Source organism: Mustela nigripes, chromosome 14 (genome assembly GCF_022355385.1).
Source record: "Mustela nigripes isolate SB6536 chromosome 14, MUSNIG.SB6536, whole genome shotgun sequence".
Classification (NCBI taxonomy): domain Eukaryota; kingdom Metazoa; phylum Chordata; class Mammalia; order Carnivora; family Mustelidae; genus Mustela; species Mustela nigripes.
Window position 1 is genome coordinate 5626402 of NC_081570.1, and position 19361 is coordinate 5645762.

General features: G+C 40.4%; 1 protein-coding gene across 4 annotated transcripts in view; it reads right to left on the reverse strand.

Moving 5' to 3' along the window:
• The window catches only part of RERE (arginine-glutamic acid dipeptide repeats), a 419097-nt gene that overhangs the window by 115403 nt on the left and 284333 nt on the right, over nucleotides 1-19361 (reverse strand). For all 4 annotated transcript variants that reach the window (XM_059374870.1, XM_059374869.1, XM_059374868.1 and 1 more), the window contains 2 exons: nucleotides 6386-6434; nucleotides 603-727 (listed from right to left, as the gene is read on the reverse strand). In XM_059374870.1, the coding sequence (XP_059230853.1) occupies nucleotides 603-727; nucleotides 6386-6434 (174 nt within the window). The remainder of the gene's footprint in view (nucleotides 1-602; nucleotides 728-6385; nucleotides 6435-19361) is intronic.

Below are 19361 nucleotides of genomic sequence, written 5' to 3' on the forward strand. Positions count from 1 at the left end.
GCTGGCACAGCGCAGCTGACCGAAGGATTGGAACGCGGCTACCGGCGTGCCCCAGCACCCACCGCTGATACTGCGGTGAATTCCAGAGACCACTGCAGAGGAAGGAAGGCTCGCTCTCAGCCCGCACTGTGACATGCAGGGCCAGATTTAAACTTATCTTTTATATTTTAGGCATTCATAGGTTAGCAAGTCCGCATGTAGGTAAGCCACAAAAACACCAAGCTTGGGTCAGCCATCAACGAACAGCCTCAAGTAGAGAAAGCTGTAAAGGGATTTTAAAATGGGCTAAATGACCCAATTACTCAACTTGTATTTAGAAGTGTTGATAATCGCATGTATGGCTTAAGATGCTTCCCTTCTGAAGAGTTCTAAAATCTGATATGGGGCAAAGATTGAGACGGGGCAAAAAGTGACTTTATCACGGTAAACTTTTTCTCTGGCAAGAAAAATCAGAGCACGGATTACAGAGCGTATAACAAAACATAAAGTGAGAGAATGTTTGATGTATAAATAAAATTTCAGGGGATAGGAGAAAGTTTATTGCCTCCTAATCAATCCAGATGGCCTAATTCAGAGGGCAGAATGCGGAGAATTCCTATTACCTTGCTGCCCTCAAGTACATGAGGAGGTCACAGTCATTAACTCCAGGCATCCAGACCAGTTCCTCATGCTGGGTCACAGTGTCACCATCTGGAGAAGGGAACGGCTGCAACTCAGGAAGTTTGGCCTGTAAGACAGGGATGAAAAGTCACATTCAAGGAGAATTTAAAGAGCTGCCTCGACAGGCAGGCCCTGGGAACAGAAGCAGTAGTTACTGAGCCGCTTTCTCCAGGCAGTGGGGGAGCGGGGGGGGGGGGGGGGCAGAAAAACTGTGAGTCACTGAAACCAGCCTGTAGGACATTTCAGGATCATTTCACCATAGAAGATTTCACAATGGACGGCTTAATCTCTACTTAAGGAGCAGCAAACAGCATCAAAATAAACCAGTGCCAGCATAATCTAAAGAGTAAAACAAAAATGGATGCATGTGAATAAAAGAAATTAGGGAAAAAAAAAAAAAAAACCCTCAGGACATAATAGCTCCTTGATGGAGAAGGGGAAAACACACATTTCCAATAGAACAAGTTTACAAAATGACAAGATAAAAATAAAGAAACTTCACCTAAGGATATTCACTAAAAAAACAAACGAGCTATCCTATTAAGTTAAGCTACTCTCAAGAGTGTCAACAACTAGAGTATTATCAAGAAAAACATTAAAAAAGACACAAAATTGGAGTTAATATTACAAACACGCTTGAACTAAATGATCAGGTCAGAAATAAGACTACAGCAGCTTCAGGAGGAGCAGACTGTTCTGAAGGGGAAAAAAGGAGCTTTCAGAGACCAGCGAGATGCACGGTGATGTGAACTGTGACAGCAGAGGCAAGCAGTCTACATGAGATATGGACCCTATGTCAAGTGTACCTCAATAAAATTATTTTTTTTTAAGTATCTGAACGACAGTGCTCAACAACCAAGATTCTGAATCACCTCTGGGTTAGAGATCCAAATACCCCTAGCAGGTTCTCAACCTCACTCCTCTGGGGCAGAGCAAGAGTCAGCAGATACTATGACTTCCACAACCTTCAGAGGCCTAGAAAGCCAACCATCTGCAAAACAGCATGAACGTGGACATTTCCGTCGCATATTTTAAACTAAGGGCTACAGTTAAAAAGCTCCAGTGTTGGGGCATCTGGGTGGCTCAGTGGGTTAAAGCCTCTGCCTTCAGCTCAGCTCATGATCTCAGGGTCCTGGGATCGAGCCCCACATCAGGCTCTCTGCTCCTCGGGGAGCCTGCTCTCTCTGCCTGCCTCTCTGCCTACTTGTGGTAAATAAAAATCTTAAAAAAAAAAAAAAAGTTCTAGTGTCCACAAAAACCAGGCAAAAAAATTAATTGAAGCAAGAAGAGGATAAGGCAGCACTGTCCAGTAGAAATAAAATGAGAGCTACATATTTCATTTTAAACATTCTAGTATCCTTATGAGGTAAAACATTACCTCCCAGGTTGGCCTAGCCACATTTCAAGTGTTCTTAGCCACCTGCGCCCGTGGCTCCTGCCCTGGGTGCACAGGTATCAGATGCTAAGCAGTGAAGGGAACCAGGGTGTAATGGAGAGAGTACTGCCCTGTCCAGGGAAAGCAACCAAGCAGGGACGAAAACTAGTACTTGTATATCCCCTGATTTTTTTCCCCCAAAGTCCAGAAATTTTGACTTTTTAAAACAATCTTGTGGCAAAACATAACATTAGTAAACCATGTGGTCCTAGGGCTCCAGCCTGCCTCACGGGAGATCTCTGATTCCTCAAAATGTGTAACAAGTGCTGACTTTCTCCGAACAAGGATGCTCTTTAATTCAGTACTGACTTTTATAACATTTAATTGGGTGCTTCAATGAGATCTGCTTAAGACACAGTGCCATACAGGAATGAAATCTAACACTCAACAGATGTTCACATCAAAGAGCCTTTTCTGACATTTATACAGAGTTCTGCTCCCCCAGCACCAAGTATGGTACCTGGTGTAGTAGCGCTCCAATGGCTATTTGTTAAATTAGTTAAAAAGCACTATTATTTTGGGAGAGGACAAATCCCCCTGGTCAAGAGAAAAATAAGCTGGAAATACAGTCAGACAGTTCACAGAGAAAGAAATGCAAATGGTTCTTAAAGATAAGAAAACATGGTCAAATTTGCTGATAAGAAAAAGGCAAATCAGCAGCACTGCGATACCATTTCTCATCTATCAGAATGACATAAATCCCAAAGTGCAACAATATACAAGGCTGTTGTATTAGCACCTGCATGAGTTGCTAGCACAAATGCAAAAATGGTACAATCTCCTCGGAGGGGCATTCTGTAACGCCCTCACACTTCCTGGTGCACTTGCCCTTTACACCAGCCATCCCCCTTCTGGCAATATTCCAAAGATACACTGACAAAAGTATAAAAATCTGTATGCTCAGGCCATTCACTACAACATTACTTATAACAACACATGACTGGAATCAACTTAAATGCCCAAAAACAGGAACTGGAAAAATAAACTGTCCCAGGCCTGCAATGGAGCTCCGTGAAGTAGCAAAAGTTAGTGAGAAGGAGCTCTACATCCTGCTTTGGAGGAAACAGCAGGATACATTGCTAAAAGTTCAAAGAAAGCTGGTAAAAGTGTGTATATCGTGCTATCCCTTGTCTAAGATCAGAAGGTTGGGGACTAAAAATAAGAAGGATAAATCGAAACTTCAAAAAAAACAAAAACAAGGGCGCCTGTGTGGCTCACTGGGTTGGGCCTCTGCCTGAGACTCAGGTCATGATCTCAGGGTCCTGGGATCGAGTCCCTCATTGGGCTCTCTGCTCAGCGGGGAGCCTGCTTCCTCTTCTCTCTCTGCCTCTCGGCCTACTTGTGATCTCTGTCTGTCAAATAAATAAATAAAAATCTTAAAAACAAAACAAAACAAAACAAAAACAAATAACAGCAACAACAAAAACAACAATTATCCATCAGGGAGAGAAGGCAAATGTGGAGAGGACAGAGACAGGAGAGTTTTCTGAGCACACTTCTTCCTTCGTATGTTTGACTTTGGAGCTATGTGAGTAACTTTACATTATTATAAAAGCAAAATGAAATTTAAAGAACAACAATCTCTTAAAAACCCTAAAGCAAAGTGAAATAAATGAACTAGCTATACATTGAGTTGGTTCCTCTCTAGGAGTTATTTCAACTAACTTTAAAACATGTATTAATTTGTTTATAAAGCCCTATTTATTTATTTGACAGACAGTGGGATATTTTCTAAGACCAAAAAAAAATTTTTAAATTTTAAACTGTTTTTAATAATCATATTGTTTATAGCACTCTAAGTACTATTATTCTGCACTATTATATATGTATTATGGGATTAAAAGCAAATGAGTATTTATATTGGAGTCATTTGAAAATGGGATTTGAGACTAGAGGAAAAGACACAGATACAAAAGGAAAGAAAGATACGATTAAATATAAAACCCAGATAAAAATTTGAATTGAAATTAAAAAGAATCCACAATATATTTTATCTTTAAAAAAGGGGGAGCAGGGCATATTTTCTAATCTGTTCCCTGAAAAGGCCTAGAAATAGTAACCAACTGGGTAACAATGAACACCCTACACCCAGTCAAAAAATGTCACTTTCCAATAAAACAGTAAGGGCTCCTAAGAGAAAAGTTTAATTCTAGATCAAGGAAATACACAAGATGAGACATTAAAATCATGTCATACCAGTTAAAAGAATCCTACCCAAAATCCCCGGGGTCTGCTCAGTCAAAAGGACACAAAATGGCAGGAAGAGGCATCCTACCAGTCCCAAATGGATAATTTAATCATCAGTAAGAATAAGGACAAATGGTTAGCAGATAACAAATAATTTAAAATCCACTGGTGACTGCTGGAAGGTGCTGAAAAACCAACCTAATATTTTTTTGAAAACTGGTGAACAGAAGGAAGGAACGGGGCATTCATCCTGCCTTTCTCATGTGATTCTGATAATCAATAGGTGGTGGTAAAGGGAAAGCTTCCTTTATTCACCTAATAAATGAAGGAATGACTGGATTAGAATATCACCATTTTAAGTAACTAATCTAGTTATTTAATCTAGATCTAACTAATAAGCCACAGCTACAAATCAGCATTGCAAGGACACACATACCTCCTGGTGGATATATACCACATGATCCAGGCCAGGGGCAGAGGAATAAACCAGAATGATATTCAACTTCCAGATTTAACTACTAATTTTCAAGGTATGCCACGGACAAAGGAACAAGTCTAATTACACATAAAGATGAAATCAGCCAAATCCAGACTATGGGACAACCGAATGGATGAAACACTCCCCTTCTTCAATACATACATTGAAAGAAGAGGAAAAATGAGAACAATATATGAATTAAAAGAGATTTAAGAGGGGCGCCTGGGCGGCTCAGAGCCTCTGTCTTCAGCTCAGGTCACGATCCCAGGGTCCTGCGATGGAGCCCTGCATCGAGCTCTCTGCTCAGCGGGGAACCTACTTCCCTTCCTCTCTCTCTGCCTGCCTCTCTGCCTACTTGTGATCCCTGTCTGTCAAATAAATAAATAAAATCTTTAAAAAAAATAAATAAAAGAGGTTTAAGAGATGTACTAACCAATTGCAATGCATGGCTCTTATTTAGATTCCAATCTGAACTATTAAAAAAAAAAAAAAGAGGGAAATCTAGACTAAGGGGGTACTTAAGAAATTGTTAATTTTTATTAGGTGTTACAGATTACAATTTTTTTTGGAAAGAGCTCTTATCTTTGGGATATTACAAGTAAAATGACAGATTTGTGATTCATTTCAAAATAATGGTTAGAGAGGTATGAAGGAGAATAAATGAAACAAGTTTGACCATGATTTGGTACGTGTGAAAGCTGACTAATAAGGAAAAGGGGATTTATTGTACTATTCTTTTTTAATTTTCACATATGTTAATATTGTACCTAATTCAAAAAATTAAAATTTTAATAAGGAAAATACTGCCAATCCATAAACAAGTTGTTATATTTGGTGCTCCAAAACATTTCTTTTTTAAAATAAACTTAATAAATATATTTAAAATCTGATATAAAATAAATGAAAGTATAAAAGAGGGACGCCTGGGTGGCTCAGTTGGTTGGACGACTGCCTTCGGCTCAGGTCATGATCCTGGAGTCCCGGGATCGAGTCCCGCATCGGACTCCCAGCTCCATGGGGAGTCCGCTTCTCTCTCTGACCTTCTCCTCATTCATGCTCTCTCTCACTGTCTCTCTCTCAAGTAAATAAATAAAATCTTTAAAAAAAAAAAAAAAAAAAGAAAGTATAAAAGAATGTAAGCATAATAAATCTGTTCCTTTCCAAGAATTTAAGCATCTTTTACTTAAGAACCACTTTTTTCGGGATACCTGGGTGGCTCAGTCGTTAAACATCTGCCTTTGGCTCAGGTCATGATCCTGGGGTTGCCAAGGGCGTGGGGAAGGGGCATGGAGAATTAGTATTCTATGGGAACAGAGTTTCAGTCTGGGAAGATAAGAAAGCCCTGGGGGTAGATGGTGTTGATGGTTGCATGGCGATATGAATATACTTAAAATCAATGAACTGTACACTTAAAATGTTTAGAATGGTAAATTTTACATTATGTGTATCTTATAACAATTTTTTAAAAGTATGCAATGATAAGGGGGAAAAAAACCCAACCCTGCATTTATATAAAATTCCCTAAAGCTTAACAATGATTCTAAGCTCCTGCTTAACAGAATAAAGGACCAGCAGAATAATAAGAAATAAAACCCTACTGGAAAAGCTACTAAAATTTGCTTTACCTGATGGCTAGGACCAACACGAATCTCTCCCTGGGTGCTGTTCAGCCTCCTGTCACGAAAAGAGCAGATCAGGTTAGCGCATACAGTTCTGGCATTGACATTCACACATTGTTCTCAAGGCAAATAATTCATTTGAAGTAAATGAGGGATAACCCAGGAAGAATTAAGTTCCCCACTATTTCTAGTGTTATCTTGTACATGCATACTCCCCCACCCTCCCTACAAATCTCTAAAATCTCTTTCCTCTAAAAACCCCCTTCCTACCGCTTCCTGTCCTGACTCCCCTACCATTGTTCCTTCAGACCTCAGAGAGGTACATTCTGACAGTACAACCCCAAGAAGTACAACCCCAGGAGAGGTTTCTTCTTTTCAAAAACATTTCACAGGCCCTACTATAAACCTTATTGAAAGATAAACAAGAGAACTATGGTTCCTAGCACATACACTGGGTCATTCATTCATTCAACAAATATTCATTAAGACCCAATATACACTCCAAACTGTCCTAGGTGTTGGGAGATAAAGCAATGAGCAACACAACCCCCTGCCTTACTAGAACTTACATTCTTATCTGGGTGTAAAACAAAGAAACAAATAGATCAGATGATAAAAGGGCCAAAAAATTAAAAGGAGATGGTGAATGGTGAACATTTTTACAGTTCTTTACACAACATAGTCAGAAAAGGCCTTTGTGGGGGCAGGGGGAGAAGGGCAGAGGGAAAGGTAGAGAGAGGATCACAAGCAGGCTCCATGCCCAGGAAAGATCCCAATAAGGGGCTTGATCTCATGATCCCAAGATCATGACCTGAGTCAAAATCAAGGGTTGGGCACCCAACTGACTGAGCCATCCACGCACACCCCAGAAAAGGCCTTCATAATAAAGGGGGGGGGTGAGGGAAAAAAAAAGCAGAGATGAAAAAGGTGTGGGAATGAGCCCAGAAGATCTAGGAGGTGGAAGAATCTGTCTTGTGGTGTGTTATGTCATTCCTACTGTACTTGCAAAGCTCACCCTCTCTTGCTTCAAATTCTAGCCATGCCAGGTTCCTTTCAGAAGCCACTACTTCTGCAAAGCCTTTCCTGATCTCCTTCCCATTTCACCCCACAACTCCCCCAAAGTGTGTGTTGCCTTCCCCTTACGCTCTTTCACAAAATGCTTGTGGACTGTTTTGTCCCAGCCTTGCACAGGGTGCTCACTGGGTATATGGTGACGGACAAAGAAATACAGTCCCTGCCCTCCCGGGGCTCCACTCCCAACTCCTGGTTACCCTCAACTCTGAGTCATGACTAACTGCAAGAGGTCTCAGGCCACACTTCCCATGCCCAGGGACAAGTCTATTGTGTTGCAGAGCCACCTTTGAATTTCCAGCAGTGCTAACGGTGGCTGGTGGACTTCGCTGTGCTGCAGAGTAGAATGGAGCCAGCAAAGGACCAGAGATGCTGCATGGTCTCATGTTTGTCCTCCACGAGAGTTGATAACCCCAGTGTTAATGTATAAGGTTGTTAAAATGAATTCTGGAAAATGATTACTTCCTTCTTTTGACCCAACAATTTCTCTCACAAAAAGTCTTACTTGGGGAAAGTGGGCAGTAGATATAACGAAGGGAGAAGACTCAGAAGGGAAAGTTATGGCCAAGTTCTTAAGGAGCTCACACTCCAACTACCCAGGAAGTAGGATCCATTCCCAAAACACCAGAAGAGGTCCAATCAGTACACTGGTAAGCATAAAACATCTCAGAAGAAACAATACAAAAATGCCAAGGAAAATGATCAAAATTAGACAGGCTTCACAGGGAGAAAACAGTGCATGTAATAGTTAATTTCCAAAGAAATTAATGTGAAGGGGAGCACATCAGCAGGACAAAACAGGACTTCCCAAGAGGGAATCAAACCCTGCACAGCGGGAGAAAAGGCTGTGCAAGTACTGTCTATACTATACAAAGCACCTCAGTTCCCCACTAGGGGAACGGCATGTTGAAACACATGTCAAAAAATGGACTTTGCTAGTAGGTTGATGTAGGAAGGGCACGCTGTTTCAGGAGGTCTGAGAAGAATCAAACAGGCCAGCAGGCTATTTTAATCATGACTACTTTAAGAAAAACAAGCAGTCAGTATTACTGACCATTTCCCTTCCAACTCATCCCTTTCTGTTTCATAACCAGCTATGAGCAAACTAGCTGCCAAAAGCTCTCCCCTGTTTTCCTAAATAGTTTCCAAATGCTCGCCTGCCTACAAGCAGGTCTAGCCAAAATGTGTCATCAAAGGCTTCAGCTGCAGCCCATCCAGTAACTTGTGCGCACAACTCAACTTCCAGGCTCTTCTAGAAGCTCTGTGCTATGCCAAAGTTCTCAAGAGGATGCCTATGAAAGCAATTCCTCATCACTGCTACACACACACTGTGAGTCCTTGATAATTCTAGAACAAACATTCCTGGTCTGTTTTTATTTTAATCTTATTCCTTTTTTATTTTTTGTTTCTTCTTTTAATATTTTCATATGCCAATATTATCATATTTAGCACAAAAATGTGCCAAAATAACAAAACAAACACTAAATATCTTATATCCCACTGGTTTGCATAAAATAAGTTAATAATTATTACTAATAATAATTACACAAGTGACACAAACAAGTGTACTGAGGATCTTAAGAGCTTAAATTGGAAATGGTTTCTCTTATTTTTGTTTCTGTCAATGATGGGTACACTAACAAGGTTAGTGGTGTAAAAAGCCCAAAATAAAACAACCTTTGAAAATTTAAAAATCAGTTTTTGTAACAAAATTATTTCTTAACCATATGCAATTTTAAATATCAAGTTTTCTTATAGCAAGAAATACATCAAAATTATTTTTTTAAAATATTTTATTTATTTTATTTGACAGAGAGATCACAAGTAGCCAGAGAGGCAGGCAGAGAGAGAGAGAGAGGGAAGCAGGCTCCCTGCTGAGCAGAGAGCCCAATGCGGGCCTCGATCCCAGGACACTGAGATCATGACCTGAGCTGAAGGCAGCGGCGTAATCCACTGAGCCACCCATGTGCCCCAACAAAATTATTTTTGAAGATTAGGATCCAAGGTAAGCAGACAATGGCACTGGCCTACCATTTCCAGGAACTCCTGAATATAGAATAAATGGTAGAAACGTGTTTTAGGTCCAAGATAAAAGGAGGCAGATAGCAACACGCCCCTTTAGAGAGAACTGGATGCATCTGAGAGAAAAACTGTCAGCATATGAAGTAAAGACAGCAGACAAGAAGTAAGCTTTGTGGGAAATAGCCAGTATCCAGCCACATCTGCAATCCACTGAACAATCCCCATCCCCCTCCCTCTGACAGCAGCCAAACTCCACATTAAACTACATGTTCCTTAGGGTGCCTGGGTGGCTCAGTTGTTAAGTATCTGCCTTCAGCTCAGGTCATGGACCCAGGGTCCTGGGTTCAAGCCCTGTATCTGGCTCCCTGCTAGGCGGAAAGCCTGCTTCTCCCTCTCCCACTGCCTCTCTGCTCATCTTCCCTCTCTTGCTGTCTCTCTCTCTCTCTCTGTCAAATAAATACATCAAATCTTTAAAAACAAAACAAAGCAAAAAAACCATGTTCCTCCCCTGCTGCCTCACTGCCCCCTTCTTCTTGCATGCTCCTCTTGTGGTCCAAAGCTATGACTCATTCGGACATTTCCTACCTCACTACCCACCATGGGACTGTAGACTTCTAAAGCACAAGAAATGATACCCATCTTGTGTGTCCCCCAGAATCTAATACACTACCTGCCTTTACACATTCAGGACAAATGTAAAGTTCCTTAGTAGCATGAATACTTCTAGATTACCAGTTGTAAAACCTGACAAAAATCACCAGGAATTACTATTTAAATGCAGTATCAACAGCCTGTGGAAAACACTCTTAATAAAATCACATGCTGACTAGTACATATTTCCTTTTACTTAACATAACAATTCCCAAACTTTGGTCTCAGAAATTCTTTATGGTCTTTAAATTACTGAGCATTCTAAGGAAGTTAGATTTTTGAGAAATTTCCCCCCCTCCAAAATTGTTTTTAAATAGCAATAAGCCTATTACATATTAACATGTATAACTTATTTTTTTGAAAAATAATTGTACTGAGAGATGCCTGGATGGCTCAGTGCATTAAGCCTCTGCCTTCGGCCCAGGTCGTGATCTTGGGGTCCTGGGATCGAGCCCAGCATCAGGCTCTCTGCTCTGTGGGGAGCCTGCTTCCCCCCCCCCCCCGCTGCCATACTCTCTACCTGCTGCTCTGCCTACTGGTAATCTCTCCCCCTCTGTCAAATAAATAAATAAATAAATATCTTGAAAAGATAAAGGAAAACATCTATTTAAACCAGAAAAAAAAAATTCAATGAAAACAGAGGCAATGTTTTACATTTTTGCAAATACAATATAGGACTTAATAGAAGACAACCAGATTCTCATATGTGCTTCAACATCCAATCTGTTGCAATAAGTTATTTTATTTTTTTTAAGATAAGATTTTATTCATTTATTTGAGAGAGAGAGAGAGACAGTGCAAGTAGGTGGAGGGGCAGAGGGAAATGGAGAGAGTCTCAGGCAGACTCCTCACTGAACACAGAGCCTGACATGCAGCTGGATCCCACAACCCTGAGATCATGACCTGAGCTGAATCAAGAGTCAGATCTTAACCTACTGAGCCCCCAGGTGCCCAGCAACATGTTAGTTTAGTTAGAGTATTGAAGAAAAACCTAGACTCACAAAGACAGTAACTGGGAATGGGAAGAATATTTTAAGATTTTATTTATTTATTTGACAGACAGAAATCACAAGTAGGCAGAGAGGCAGGCAGAGAGAGAGAGAGGGGAGGAAGCAGGCTCCCCGCTGAGCAAGAGAACCTGATGTGGGGCTCGAACCCAGGATCCCGAGATCATGACCAGAGCCGCAGGCAGAGGCTTTAACCCACTGAGCCAACAGGCACCCCTGGGAAGAATATTTTAATAGTCTTTTTGACAATTATGGATATTATTTTGGATACTACCCCAAAATTCGACAAAGTGGTCATTTCTTAACGTTTTTTACCACAATACAAATCTAAAACCTCATCTATGATCTTTCTGGACTCTTGTACATTAAAAATCCATTTGTCTTGGCCCTTCAATGGGTCCTTCTACCTGGACGTGATTTTTGTAATGTCATGTATAAGTTAGATGGAAAATATTGGATTCAGGCTTATCCTTCAATTAGTAACAATGACAGCATGTAAATATTTCTTACTGTTCTAGGTGCTCTGCAGTTTCATTTCTATGTATTCATTTAATTCAGATTTTGATATTAATGGAAGCATTAACAGTGACAGTCCCAGAAATATAGAGCTTATTGCATCTTATATGTGAAATAACACAGCTGCTGAAGAGGTTTCTGCTTGATGTACACTGTTGATTAATTAAATAACTAGGTCTGGGCAAAAACAGGATGGCCACCAATTAAGGAAGGAAAATCCAGACCAAGAACAGTGTAAATCCCAGTGAGGTCGGATAAAGGACACTACATACAAAATAAGAAACCAAAGATGAAGGTCATGTTCCAGGATAATGCAGTACAGATCTATATACACTCCTGTCCCTGCCTCAGTGTTTTCACGACATTATCTTAAATTTAGATACCTGCAGTTGCGTGACAAACACCAGCAAAATAATAATACTAGTTATCACTTACTAAGTATTATTTGTGCCAGGTATGTATTATTATTCTTGTGACAACCCCATGAAGCAGTATCTCCACTTTATAGATAATAATGACAGTACTAATTGTAGTATTAGTAAATAAACATATACGGTGAACATTTACTATGTACCAGGCGTTTTAAGCTTAAGCAAATTCCAAATATTTTCTTATCTAATCTTAAGAATGACCCTATAAGGAAGGTGCTATTATTACTTCTTCACGTAAGGAAACTGAAAATGAGAGAGAGTTATGAAACTGTCCAAGATTACACAGCTAACAAGGGGGAAAAAACAGGATTCAAACTCAAGTTTAGTTGACTCCAAAGTCAGAGCTCCTACATGACAGAGATTAAGCTACTGAACCAAAATAATGTAATCACGAATAGAACAAGTATGAGAAACCATACCCTTCTCTTCATTTCAAGCATCAAAGAATTATCAAAAAGAGTTTTAGTTTGAAAATCAGCTTAAAAGTGAAAACCTATAGGGGCACCCGGGTGGCTCAGTCAGTTAAGCATCTGACTCTTAATTTCAGCTCAGGTCATGATCTCAGGGTAGTGACATTAATCCCCAAATTGGGCTCTGTGCTGAGTGTGGAGCCTGGAGCCTGCTCAAGATTCTCTCTCCTTCTCCCTCTGACCTCCATGCCCCCAACCTCACAAGTGCATATTCTCTCCCCCTCTCTAAAAAAAAATTTTAGTGAGAAAACCTATCAAAGTTAAGGGTCAATTTATATAACATGGTCAAAATAACAAAATTATAGAAACTGAAAACAGATTAGTAGTTGCCAGGTGTTAGAAATGGGGGATGGGTAGGAAGGTGAGGGAGCAAGAGGTCTGTATGGTAACGGAACAGATATGACAATGGCAGTGGTCACATAAAGCTACACTGACTGACACCACACACACACACACACACACATTTTACTAATGTCATATCCAGGTTCTTTTTTTTTTTTTTTTTAAAGATTTTATTTATTTATTTGACAGAGAGAAATCACAAGTAGATGGAGAGACAGGCAGAGAGAGAGAGAGGGAAGCAGGCTCTCTGCCGAGCAGAGAGCCCGATGCGGGACCCGATCCCAGGACCCTGAGATCATGACCTGAGCCGAAGGCAGCGGCTTAAACCACTGAGCCACCCAGGCGCCCACATATCCAGGTTCTGATGTTAAACTAGAGTCACACACAAATGGGGAAAGTGAGCAAAGCGTATATAAGAGCGGTGTGTAGTAACTTCCGACTGCCTATGAATCTAAAAAATTAAGTTTTTAAAAGGCCAAAAAAGTTCATTGGCTGAGTGATGTATTACAGGCAGACTGGAGAGAAGAAAGCTAGATATGAGGAAAGCTAATTAAATGGCCCTAAGATTCCCCTAAGATGTACTGTAGACAGCTGAACAAGTAACAGAAGAAAGAGTGCCACAGTTAAGGAGAAAAGATGTTCAAGGAACTAAGTCAAGTCACATAAATTCTTTTTTCCCTGTATTTACTAAGGATTCTGGCTTGAAGTCATCCTTTTTGAGACATCCCTGTGAATCATACTTTAAAAAAAAAAAAAATTGACACCATCCTCACCAGCAAGGATGAATGTCTCTGTGAGCTTAATGCAAATAATATATGTTTTTCAAAACAGCTGAGGTTCAGTCCCCATTATTCGACAAATCTTCGCTTTGGACTATGAAAATACAGTCCCAAAAACCAAATTACAACAATAATGGCAAATCATTATGTTTATTCCTTGAGTACTGAAAGAAAGAAGAAAGAAAGGAAGAAAAAGAAAGAAAGAAAGAAATTCATTGTATATGAAATCTGATACAAAAGAAATCCATGTAACAAAGCAGTATCCATGGCAACTACAACTTAATATTTCAGTCCTCTTCAGCTGCAGTGGATTAAATAAAATGACAAGATGTTCCCTTTGAAAAGTAACCTGTTACCATGGAAACATTTTAGTCTAAGAAGTAAACAGGGAATGGACAGAAAGGGGCAGGAAGCCTGTAACTGAATATCAAAAAGGGAGAAGCATCCACGCAAAGGAGATGAGAGAGCCGGCTAGCCAGATGCAGGCTGGGAAAGGCAAGTGTCTGTGAAGGAACATTCACTCAAGACAAGCAAATAGCTCTACAAGAGTGTGGTAGCTGCTTACATCAAGGACCTGGGTCTACAGGGGAGGAAGAAGTACAAGAGCACAGGATCCCAGGGAGAAGACATGAGCTGGCAGAACAGAGGCCTGTCACAGGGAGCTGGCATGGGTTCCCACCCTCAACCCAGACCTGGTCCTCAATCCAAGCCCAGAATATCACAGCAGCGTGGCCTACAGCCCGTTCCCAAAAGGCTTGAACTGCGTAACTCTCCAGTTGGACCCCTTCTTTGGGGCTGGTATCATGCATGAGTGAAATCACTGTGCAATCTTCCTTCACCTTCCTTCAGATCACCGGCTCAGGGTCCTTTTCCATAAGCTGTTCAGTTGAGCAGGAAGACTGACATGAAATCAATACAAAGAAGACTCTAGAAATTCTACTACTCACTAGCTCATTCAGACAGTGATCACAGAAATGAACTATGGGTCCAAAATGAAACAAAACAAATTTTAGGAAAACTGAAAGGCAATTTATCAGAATCATTTAAAAAAAAAAAGATTTTATTTATTTGAGAGAGAACAAGAGAGAAAGTGAAAGCATGAGGTGAGGGGCAGAGGGAGAAAGTAGCCTCCCCTCTGAGCAGGGAGCCTGATCAGTATCATGACCTGAGCCAAAGGCAGATGCTTAACCGACTGGGCCATTCAGGCACCACGGGAATCACTCTTTTTTAAGCAGGGTTGTGGGCAGGAGTGAAAACAAGAATGATAAGAAGGAAATCTAGAATAGCATCCTGGGTTTCTCAGATTTCTCCAGCATGAACGCACATTTCCAAAGCAGTCTTGTCTTTAAAATTTTTTTAAGATTTTGTTTATTTGACAGAGGGAGACACAGCAAGAGAGTGAAGAGAAGCACGGGAAGTGGGATAGGGAGAAGCAGGCTTCCCGCTCACCAGGGAGCTCAAGATGTGGGACTGGATCCCCAGACTCTAGGATCACGACCTGACCTGAAGGCAGACACTTAAACCAAAAAGACTGAGCCACACAGGCACCCCCTCTTAAAAAAAATTTTTTTTAACATATACTTATTTATTTTAGAGACAGAGAGTGCACGTGGGGGCCGGCGGAGAGGGGGAGAGAATGAGAATCAGCAGACTGATGCAGAGCTTGCTGGCACAAGCCTGAGATCATGATCTGAGTTGAAATCAAGGGTCGGACACTCAACCAACTGAGCCACGGAGGAGCCCCACCCCAAAGCAGTCTTTAAGAAGCCTGAACTGTCTTTAAAGTCTGACACAGTATCTTAAAACCCATGTAAACTTTGTATTCTATTGACAATATATTCCCATTTGTTTTAAGAGGAAACAATTCCCTAAACCTGATTAAAATCACTGTGCTTTGTATACCCTATTGTATTGTGTACCCTATGCACAGAGTACCCTATCGGACATCCCAAGACTCCAGCAGCCCGCTCCTGGGAGGGAGGAGATGTGACACACACCACAGCAGATGCTTAAGCACAAGCGAAGAGCATAGACTTCAGAATCCCATGAGCCTGGATTAAAATCTCAGTAACAAAGTTTTATTAGTTTACATGTGATCTTGAGGACACAATTCAATGTCTCATCTAGGAGATGACACTCATGATGACTGGTTAGCAAAGTTGTTATAAAAATAAAAGATGACCTATAGGGAGAAGCGGCACCAGCACAGTAGCCCCTGCTATTATTAGCTTTAAGTACCGGCAACCGACAACAACACAAGCTAATTCCTCTACCAGGAATTCCCAAAGCACCACCTACCTCTTCTCAACCCTTACCACAGGCGTGATTTTTTATTTATTTGGCATGATTTTATATTTATTTTGTGTAATTATTTCCTCCAATGTCCTGACCTTAAACTGAAAGTACCATGCAAGTAAGGGACCAAGTCTGTTTTTACCTCTGCATTATATCCGAGGGCCCACTGGCACTCACTAAATATATTCTAAATGAATAAATGACTCCAATATTTCAATTCATCTGTTGTTTAGCCATAGGTAGCAACTAAGCACTTCGGTACAAAATTAAATCAAGCCACCTGTGATAGAAGGCTAACCCTCCTGCCCAGCAGAAAGGATATTCTGAATGAATATTGATTTATCAGAAGAGAGAGAGAAAGAGAGAAACCCATCAACAGTTGAAAGAGTTAATGTTTCAAGTTCAGACACAAATGCAAAGGTCAAGACAGAAACTCTTCAAAATCCTGAATCATGATATTCTACATTTTCCCTGATGGAAAGTTCCTTAGAGGCCATGTGATCTCATCTTGGAGCTTAAGAGAAGGAACCAAGGCCTGAGAAGATAAAGGTGCTCTTTCAAAGGGTGAGTTAATTATGGAGGAGTCCAGGCCACAGACATAGTTCTCCTTCCACAGAGTACCGCCGAGATAGAAGTCAGAGTCCAGAACTAAGGATTTAGGCATTGGCTGAGGAAAAAGAGGAGATTTCATGCTGATAATAAGATGCAGTCAATATGCCTCTATATAACGTATGTGACATCGGGGGGAAAAATGGTAATAAACAAAACAAAACATAACAAAAACCAAACCAACATATGAGAAAGAATCTCATTTCAAAGCAGTAATCACAGCCCAACACAAAGCTGTACATACATAAAGATTTAGAAAACAGACTTATTATTTTAATCCTACTGTGATTGAAATAATTTATAATGTAGCAATATTTGAAGATTAAGCCAATCTGAACAAAAATATTGCTGGCTTTCTACACACCAAAATCAAACTTTATAAAACCAAAAATGTAACATCCCCAGACAAAGAGGGACATTGGACTCCAAGTATGTCTTCAATGCATGTGTGAATGTCTCTTTGTTCCCAGTGGGAAGTCTCTGGGAAATACTATGAAAATCATGACCATCGCCTCCTGCCTCTTCACGGTGGTGGTGTGAGAACGGGAGGAGGAGAAGGAAGAGGTGAGGGCAGGGAGGAAGAACACAGAAACACACACACACACACACACACACACACACACACACCATCAGGGAAGTAAGAAAAGAAGGACGTTTAATGCTGCACACACTGAACATTTTACTTGACATGTAAGTAAAGCCTCTTTAAAATTTTTTTTTCAGGAAATATAAAGAAAAATATAAAATACCCAAAGGACAAGAGAAGAAAGAAGATCAATAAATGGTGGTTAAACAAACTGGTCACTAATTTAATTACCATAATTTCCAACACAACTCTTGACGCTGTCTTATGTAGACTCACCAAAAACTATAGATGTTGTTGAGATAACCGTACCTACATGAGATTGTAGACTTGGCCTTTAAATTAGTAACAATAATATACTGAGTAATAAAGTGCCAAGTAGTTTATACTGTTTTCACCCCATCTTTATAACTGTGAGAAAATATATTTATTTTATTGGAGATATAGTCCATGAGAAAATGAAAATTCAGAGGAGTGAAGAAACTCACCCAATGTCACTATTTAGGTGGCATTTGAAACAAACCATCTAACTCTAAATCTAGTCTTTTCTCCTACAATAAATGCCACTCATTTATTCAACATATTTATGCCAAAGGCCCATTGGCAGGCACTCTAAAACAAACTAAGGCTATAAGCACAGATGTAGCCCACAGCCCAGAAGACAAATAGTCACAAATAAATGTATAATTCAAAGAACTTTGATAGAAATAATGTCTATTTGTCTCAACTGAATGAAAATGAGCTGTTGTAGCTTAGAACCAAAGTATCAAAAATACACAACATGAGAATAGAATAATTTTCTTTCAGAACTGCTTTAAGTATGTTCAGGAACCCTTACCCTCCCCCATCACAAGCTGCTCAATACAGATCATCATGAGTTTGGGAGGGGACTCATGAATGCATACAAATTCATGAATTTCATTATTTCACATTTCCCTTCAGTCTGTATTTTCTATTTTCTCTCTCATTCTGGAGGAATTTTTTTCCTAATGGCTTTAGAATAAATGTTTCTCTGGTGGAAAGATAGCTCAGTTTAAGGGTGCCTGGGTGGCTCAGTGGGTTAAGCCTCTGCCTTTGGCTCAGTTCATGCTCTCAGGGTCCTGGGATCAAGTCCCGGACTGGGCTCTCTGCTCAAAGGGGAGCCAGCTTCCTCTTTCTCTGCCTGCCTCTGCCTACTTATGATCTCTGTCAAGTAAATAAATAAAATCTTAAAAAAAAAAAAAAAAAGACAGAAAGCTCAGTTTAGTAATGACCAAAAAGTAAAGTGGAAAATGAAAAACAAATTCAGAAGGAGAAAGGCTCAGAAACAATGAACAACTTGGAGAATCACAGACATGGTGAACATTAGGTCTTAGGTATACCAGAGTCTTCCAATCAAATGCACCAGACCAGAACCTAGGAAGTGATCCAAAAATGGAGTTATGTTATTAGCAGATTCACAGGCTCTAAAAAATTTATGTTTTACGTAGGAGGAACCCTTTAAATCTAAGCCTCACCTCTTGGATTCTCATTCAAGATTCTAATATAATGAGAAGGAAAGCTACTAAAGGATACTATTTATATGACTAGTGAACTTTCACTTCTATGTTCTTCTGAAAACATAGGCTGTCTGTATTCACCAACATTTCCTGATACTCTGAGGTACAACAGGAAGGGAGTGATAAGACAAAATGAAACTAATAAGCATCTTTCCAATGTCCAAGCTGTGAAGACCCTGGACAACTTCCCCAGCCAGGAGAATAACCTCCCAGTGCTGTCCCTTACCTCCACCACCACCAGACAAGCACAGGAGCCCCTGAACACGAGATAGCTGGTCAACAAGTAACATTCCAAAAATATTTTCCCAAGACCGGGAAATACAGAACAAATGCACACTACACAGGGAACAGCTCTTGTGACTTACTTCACCTGAAGTAAGGATCTGAAACACAGGATCTGACTCTACACAGCCAGCAGTGGTCACTTCAAGTCCTCACCACCGAAACAGGTGACCGCATACGAGCTCACAAGTGCGCATCCGTATTGGGCCATGCCAGCCAGCCGGACCAGCGGGAGGAAACTGCCCAGAGCTTCCTAGTCCACTTTGTTTGGTAAATATAAAAAAAGTTGAAGAAGTGAAGGCCCTACAAAAGAAAGGCAGTCCACAACTGTTTTCTTGACAAGTACTGTCCTGACTCAAATGAGGATTTTCTGAAACAACTCTGGA